A 7,130-nucleotide genomic window follows, 5' to 3' on the forward strand; every position below is an offset into this window, starting at 1 on the left:
TTGGCTTGCTTTTCTGCAAAATATGTACCATAGTCTGCTCTTTCTATGTGGACAATGGAAAGAGCTATTATTTGTACTGACTACTCTTAAGTGCATAGCAGCGTTTCTTCAAACGCTAGTTCATGTGGGGGCTCCCACCCCCTGAAACGCAGCAGGCCACCAAGTCTCATTTCCAGGGAGTGTCATTTAAAAGCCAAAAGCAAGCTGACTACACACTTTTTAGCATGTACCTCTCTCATCTGCTCAGCAGAAATCCCTGTAACTTGTTAATAGTTCCCTTCTTATTTTTTTGTAGTGAAACCAATTGCAGCCTTAAATCAGTACCATTCGTTCCATCTTGGGCCATCTGAGAAAACCATTTAGAGTTGTAAAAAGTCATCTGCTCCATCTTGCCCTTCCTGCTGCGAGGCCAGGGCCAGAGCTGATGGAGTATCCTTAGAGCAGGACAGTGCAGTGTGCTGAACGGGCGGTCTCTTCGGGGACCGCATAAACACCAGATCTGGGGGAGAGCAAGGATGGACTTTCAAAGAGTGGAGACCAGATACATGTCCCATAAAACACAAATCTCTTTACAGCTGGAGTCGAGTTTCTCATTTGTGCCATTGCACTTATTTCCCTGAAGCTAAAAGTGTTTAGGGTAGAAGAGGAGGAGTGTAGAGTGCCACTTGCAGAGCAGGAATCTCTGAATTTCCCATAAGGCCCTGGAGGCAGGTCACTCTGGGGTCCAAAAACAAGAAGTAGGAGATGTCCTTCCTCATGCTTCTCAGCCGTCCCCTTCCCAAACTCCTTTACATCAAAATGGTTCCTTGAAAATTCCTTGCTATTGGTCATTCACATTGTAGCATAAATTTAATCTCAGATGCCAATAGAATTCTGAGAAGGACAGAAACAGAAGCCTGTCATTTTGAGACCCTCTGTCACAGATGAAGAGAAGGAAGAGGCAGCCCACATTGCCTGTGGTCATGAGCTGAAAGGAGGCCAGTGGACCTGGAATTAGTCTGGTTTACTTCTCACCTTGATATATACGATATTGCCTTACCTCAATTTGTGGAATAAAAATCTTACCTCTCTTAAAGGAATTTAAGGCATAAAGAAGAAATAGGATGGAGAATTTCCGGAAATGACTCTAAAATCAGCAATTGTTTATTCTTCTATTTTTGGAAGTTCATTGGGGGAAATTTTTTTAAATTTTTTTTTTTATGTCCAGATTTTTTTTTAATTTTTTATTTTTTATAAACATGTATTTTTATCCCCAGGGGTACAGGTCTGTGAATCGCCCAGTTTACACACTTCACAGCACTCACCAAAGCACATACCCTCCCCAATGTCCATAACCCCACCCCCCTTTTCCCAACCCCCCTCCCCCCAGCAACCCTCAGTTTGTTTTGTGAAATTAAGAGTCACTTATGGTTTGTCTCCCTCCCAATCCCATCTTGTTTCATTTATTCTTCCCCTCGTTGGGGGAAATTTTTTGACCAAGGAAGAGATGATATTAGTTGGGTTTTGTAGAAAATCAACTCTGAAGAAACTATTAACGAGCTAAATTTGAACTTCCCCAATCAATACCACTATCATATTTGTGGGTGTAGGCTGAGGCTAAAAATGAAATTTAGGTTTCTCTTTGAGGTTATCTGCTCCTAGGTTTGCACATCTGGACCCTCCTCCCTGACATGCTGTGGATGGTTTCTTTGGATCTCAGCATTACAGAAGCCTGCTAGTTTTCTTCACATTTCTCTCACTGATTAAAAACCTTATTTCTGCTCCTTTACACTTAAAATGTCCTTTCCCCTTCTATAGCAGCTCAGGTTCTAAGAATCCTCTCAAGAATTGTGAATGAGCTAGGGGCACCATGTTCCTTGGGGGAATCAGGGCCCTCACAACCCCAGGAAGCTCCCAGCCTTGTCCCAAAGGAGGGATTCCATCATGGTAGAGTTCTTATATGGAAGACAGAGCAGCCTCCCATTCTGGAATTCAAATGAAAGGTCTGGCAGCCCCAGCATTCACCATTGCCTTTAACTGCCAATGGGTGGGGCAAGATGGGCTGTTGCCCAGTTGCTTCGTAGCCCTGGGAAAGGGGAGGCTTGGAAGGGTTATTTTTGCCTTCTGAAACTATCTGAGAACACGTGTGAAGTAAGTAGTTGAGTTGAACTGGCCCTTTGTTGCTGCTTCAGCCCCCGATCCAGTTCTAACATCCCCATGTCTGAGGAGCAACTCTGTCAAATACAGTGTCAGGAACTCGAGGAGATGAAAGGGACCTGGAGGTCTGCTCACCTGGGAGTGTGGTCTCCAGACCAGACATCAGCATCAGTCTCAGAAATGCAAATTCTCGGGCCCTGCCCCAGACCTGTGGAATCAGAAGCCCTGGGGGGTAGAGTCAGCAATCTGTTTTAACAAGCTTTTCATGTGATTCCCATACAGCTTAAAGTTTAAGAATCACCCTGCTGGGTGCTTTGAAATAAGGAATTTGGTTGGTATCACTGGTTTTCAACCCTGGCTGTACATCAGAATCCTTTGGTTCTCATGTAGTTGGTCTGAGATGGGATCTGGAACTTAAAACTCGTGGCTTCTCTTAGCTTGAGAACTACTGGATCCAATTCAGTTTCTCATCTTCTGGATAAAGAAACCCAGAGAAGATAGGGATGTGCCCAGGGTCACATGGAGGTTTTGTATGGCAGGCTGGGAGAAAGGAGGGGTTCTGACTTTGTGACCTATCTGGACTCGCCCTAACAAACATCCCAAATCCACAAACTACATTTACAGTCTTGGTTCCAATCTCTGAGACACAGGACAAGCTTTTCTAGAGGGAGATTAGCAGAGCCTCTGAATTATAATGATTTAGTTACAGATTAGCTTTGTTTTATGCTAACCTAGCTCTTCTGGTTGTGCTCATAATGTCTTTCATATGATAGGACTTTGGTCCCACACCTCACCTCCTCATAATACCTGGGCCCTCCTGCTCAGCCTTTCCAGGCCTCAGCCTTGACTTGGTACCTTGCCCCAGTACCCCATTTCCTTTCTGAATGAGGGCCTGAGATTTGATTTTAGCTGGAGGACTAAATATGGCAAGGTCAGCAATAGTCCCAGGTGACAATATGTAGCTAATGCATTTCCATGCACAATGGGGGGAAGCTGAGCTGGTGGATTTTAAAGCTGATTGTCAGAGGTCTTACTGGAAAGTGAATTTGCTCATGAGAAATGGCAGTCAATATTGGAGGGCTTATTCTTTCCTTTTAAACAAGACTTTGAGGACACATACAGATACAAGAGTTTAGTGTTCTTTTGTGTCCCCTCTTTCGGACTGTGTGTGTGTGTGTGTGTGTGTGCCCATGTACCTGTGCACAGGTAGAATCACTTGACCTAGATCTGCTGAGTTAATAGAAAGTGATGGTTCTATAAAAATCAGCCCATCTTGGGCATTTGAGGGCACCTGCTGTCTGGCTTGCATCTGGCCTGCAGAGACTCCTCTTAAAAGGCCTCTGACTCACTCTGGAAAACAATATGGAGTTTCCTCAAAAAGTTGAAAACAGAGATACCGTACAACCTAGCAATCAAACTACTGGGTATTTACCCTAAAGATATAAATGTAGTGATCCGAAGGGGCACGTGCACCCAAATGTTTATAGCAGCAATGTCCACAGTAGCTAAACTATGGGAAGAAACTAGATGTCCATCAACAGATGAATGGATAAAGAATATATGGTATATATACACAATGGAATATTATGCAGCCATCAAAAGGGGAAAGCTTGCCATTTGCAACGACATGGTTGGAACTAGAGGGTATTATGCTGAGCGAAACAAGTCAGGGAAAGACAACTATCATATGGTGTCTCTGATATGAGGAATTGGAGAGGCAGGGTGGGGTGGTCATCGGGATAGGGAGAGAAAAAAATGAAAGAAGATGAAACTGGGGAGGGAGACAAACCACAAGAGACTCTTAATCTTAAGAAACAAATTGAGGGTTGCTGTTGGGGAGATGGGGGAAGGATAGGGTGACTAGGTGATGACATTGGGGAGGGTTATGTGCTATGGTGAGTGTTATGACTTTGTAAGACTGATGATTCACAGACCTGTACCCCTGAAACAAATAATATACGTTAATTTAAAAAAAGGCCTTTGGCTCAATGGTATTCGCCTTTTATTTTTTAGGGGGCAGCACAGGCACATCCCCGACCACCTCCAGCACTGGGACACCATCCCCTTCAGCTTCTTCTCACCTTTTATCTCCATCCTGTTCTCCTCCAACATTTCATCTGGCCCCCAACACTTTCAATGTGGGCTGTCGAGAGAGCCAGCTGTGCAATCTAAACCTCTCTGATTATCCACCATGTGCCCGAAGCAACATGGCAGCCTTGCAGAGCTACCCAGGGCTGAGTGACAGTGGCTACAACAGGCTCCAGAGTGGCACGGCTTCAGCCACTCAGCCCTCAGAAACCTTCATGCCTCAGAGGACTCCATCCCTGATCTCAGGAATACCGACTCCTCCCTCGTTGCCTAGCAACAGCAAGATGGAAGCCTACGGCGGCCAGCTGGGGTCCTTCCCCACTTCCCAGTTCCAGTATGTCATGCAGGCCGGCAATGCGGCCTCCAGCTCCTCATCACCACATATGTTTGGGGGCAGCCACATGCAGCAGAGCTCCTACAACGCCTTCTCTCTCCACAATCCTTACAATCTCTATGGATACAATTTCCCCACTTCTCCCAGGCTAGCTGCAAGCCCAGAAAAACTGAGCGCCTCTCAAAGCACTTTACTCTGTTCTTCTCCTTCCAATGGGGCCTTTGGCGAGAGGCAGTACCTGCCCACAGGAATGGAGCACAGCATGCACATGATCAGCCCTTCGCCCAATAACCAGCAGGCGACCAACACCTGTGATGGCCGGCAGTACGGGGCGGTCCCAGGCTCCTCCTCCCAGATGTCCGTGCACATGGTTTAATGGCCTGTCCGAGCACCAGGGAGCCCACTGCAGCAGGGGCCCAGTGTCTCCATGAGCAGATCTTCCTTTCTGGGAGCCGAAGCCTTTGAAAAACGGGAACTGTGTTTTTTGTTTTTTGTTTTTTCTGGAGGAAGAAAGCACATACCCAAGAACAACAAAAGACATTTAAGGCACTGAAGGAAATACTTGCAGTGGAGTCATCTCCGACTCAGTGGCCATTCTCCTGCCTTCCCAAACCTTAGTTTTATAAAGCATTGCCTACTCCAGAGTGGCCTTTGAAGAAACTGAATAATCATTTTATAATAATGTTAAGGGAGATACTAGCATGTAGCAGCCATGAAAAGTTACCCTGACATGAATACAGACCTACCTGTACATGCATACATACAAACATACATACATACATACGTGCATGCATGCATACACACACATATATATTCACACACTCTTACACCAACACACACGCACACTGACTTGGAAGGGTGTGAACTCTGTGCAGGGGGGCCCAGGTGGGGACTTTCACCAGGAATCCCATCCCTACAGCAGTAGATGGACTGGGGCAGCAATGGCCGTCAACCTTTCTGCCCCGTAGCCCACCCCGTTTCTGGAACGAACCGTGTATTCTGGAGCCCCTTCTGGTCCATGAGGGTAGACAGGCATCAGCACTACAACTGGACTTGGCTTCCTGAAAATGATTGCTTTTGAACTTTGGCTCTCCTCACTTGGCGTGCTATCGCTGACGTTCCAAGGGGTGCCTCTGAAAAGGGAGTAAGAGCAGCCGAAGGAGAAAGGAAGAGAAGGAGTAGTGAGCAAGAGAGAGAGGTGGAAAGCAAGACTGAGAGAGGAAGTGTGAGCAATGGTGAGAGTTGTAATGTATGGAGGAAATTGGTTTTGGTTTGGTCCCCACTTCTTTCCCCCTACAGGTTCTAGAAAGAATCGTGGCATCACCGAGGAATAAACCTCTCTGGGACATTATGCGGAGTCAGGGCACTGGTGACAGGGACAGGGGCAAGGAATGCACTTCGATCCTGCAGCTCTGACCACTGTTTTCCAGAGGGGGGGGGTGCCCTGCATGGGCAGTGCTAATTCCAGAGCCTGCAGCTGGCAGGGGAGGGGGACCGGAAGGAGTATGAAGAAGGAAGGGTGTTATAAGCCCGACAGATGATACGAAGCGCAGAGGTGACATAAAGAGGCCTGGCCCTCCACATGCCAGATCCAGACACCTGACCTGGATCGCCTGCTCCATAGCCCCCCTGCGGCAGGAGACATCCGGGCGCATCCAGGGAATTACAGATGGGTCTTCTCCATCCCTCCACCTGCCCTTAGATCTCCAGTTTTTTCCAAATAGTTCATTGCATTTTGAAGTTTGGGGTTTTTTCCTTCATCTTTCCCTTCCCTTTCAGATCCTTTAATGTTAAGAAAACAAGTGAAGTTTGGTGCAAGCTAAACTTTTTAAGTGGTGTGGAAATGCAAATAATACCAAGTAAAATAATAACAGATATTATTAAGATTTTTGGTTTTGAGGTGTTGTAGATAAATGTATTTATGTGCCTAGTGGGGAATCCAATATTATGAATATTAAAAAAGGGGGCAATAAAAAGGGTATGTAAAATATGTATGAAGTAAAGGTGTATAAAAAATTTGCCCTTATGCACGGAACTCTGTTTCTAAGTGCCAAGCACAGAAAGCCGCTAAATAAAATCTTTGCAATTGTCTTATGGCGTGTTTGTACGGATTAAGTAAATAGCAGTGTATGCATTTGCATTGTGCTTTACAGTGAGCATGGCACTCACGTCTCTGCTGCTTGGCGTGATCTTTATGTAGACCTCCTCAAGCAGATTTCTTCATCCTCATTTTGACTAGTAACTAAGCTCCAGTGAGGTTGAGTGGGTTCTCCGCGATCGAAGAGCCGGTCAGAGAGGGAACGAGGACTTGAAACCAGGTCTGACTCTAGGGCTGTTTGCTTTTGTGTCAGCCACAGAATCCAGCCAGTCCAACAGCGACCCTCGTCCCGGCCCTGTGCCCTGTGCGTGAAACCGTTCTTTATATGCGTATGTCAGCTCATTCCCCCATAGTTCTGTGAGATAGGTGTTATTTTGATCATCATTTCAGAGATCTGGAAACAAGCTTTAAAAAAATACGTATGGGATGCAGGCCCTCATGTAGCAAGTGATTGAGCTAGCCATTGGAGCTCTG

The 7,130-nt window shown here is 46.1% G+C and overlaps 1 protein-coding gene across 2 annotated transcripts in view; it reads left to right on the top strand.

Moving 5' to 3' along the window:
* Positions 1-6,643, top strand: part of TBX15 (T-box transcription factor 15) — a 103,299-nt gene extending 96,656 nt beyond the window's left edge. For both annotated transcript variants that reach the window (XM_082685215.1, XM_082685216.1), the window contains exon 8: positions 4,150-6,643. In XM_082685215.1, coding sequence (XP_082541341.1) covers positions 4,150-4,934 — 785 coding nt within the window. In that variant the 3' untranslated portion in view covers positions 4,935-6,643. The remainder of the gene's footprint in view (positions 1-4,149) is intronic.
* Positions 6,644-7,130: the final 487 nt, after the last annotated feature.

This window comes from Mustela nivalis, assembly GCF_964662115.1.
Source record: "Mustela nivalis genome assembly, chromosome: 10".
NCBI lineage: Eukaryota > Metazoa > Chordata > Mammalia > Carnivora > Mustelidae > Mustela > Mustela nivalis.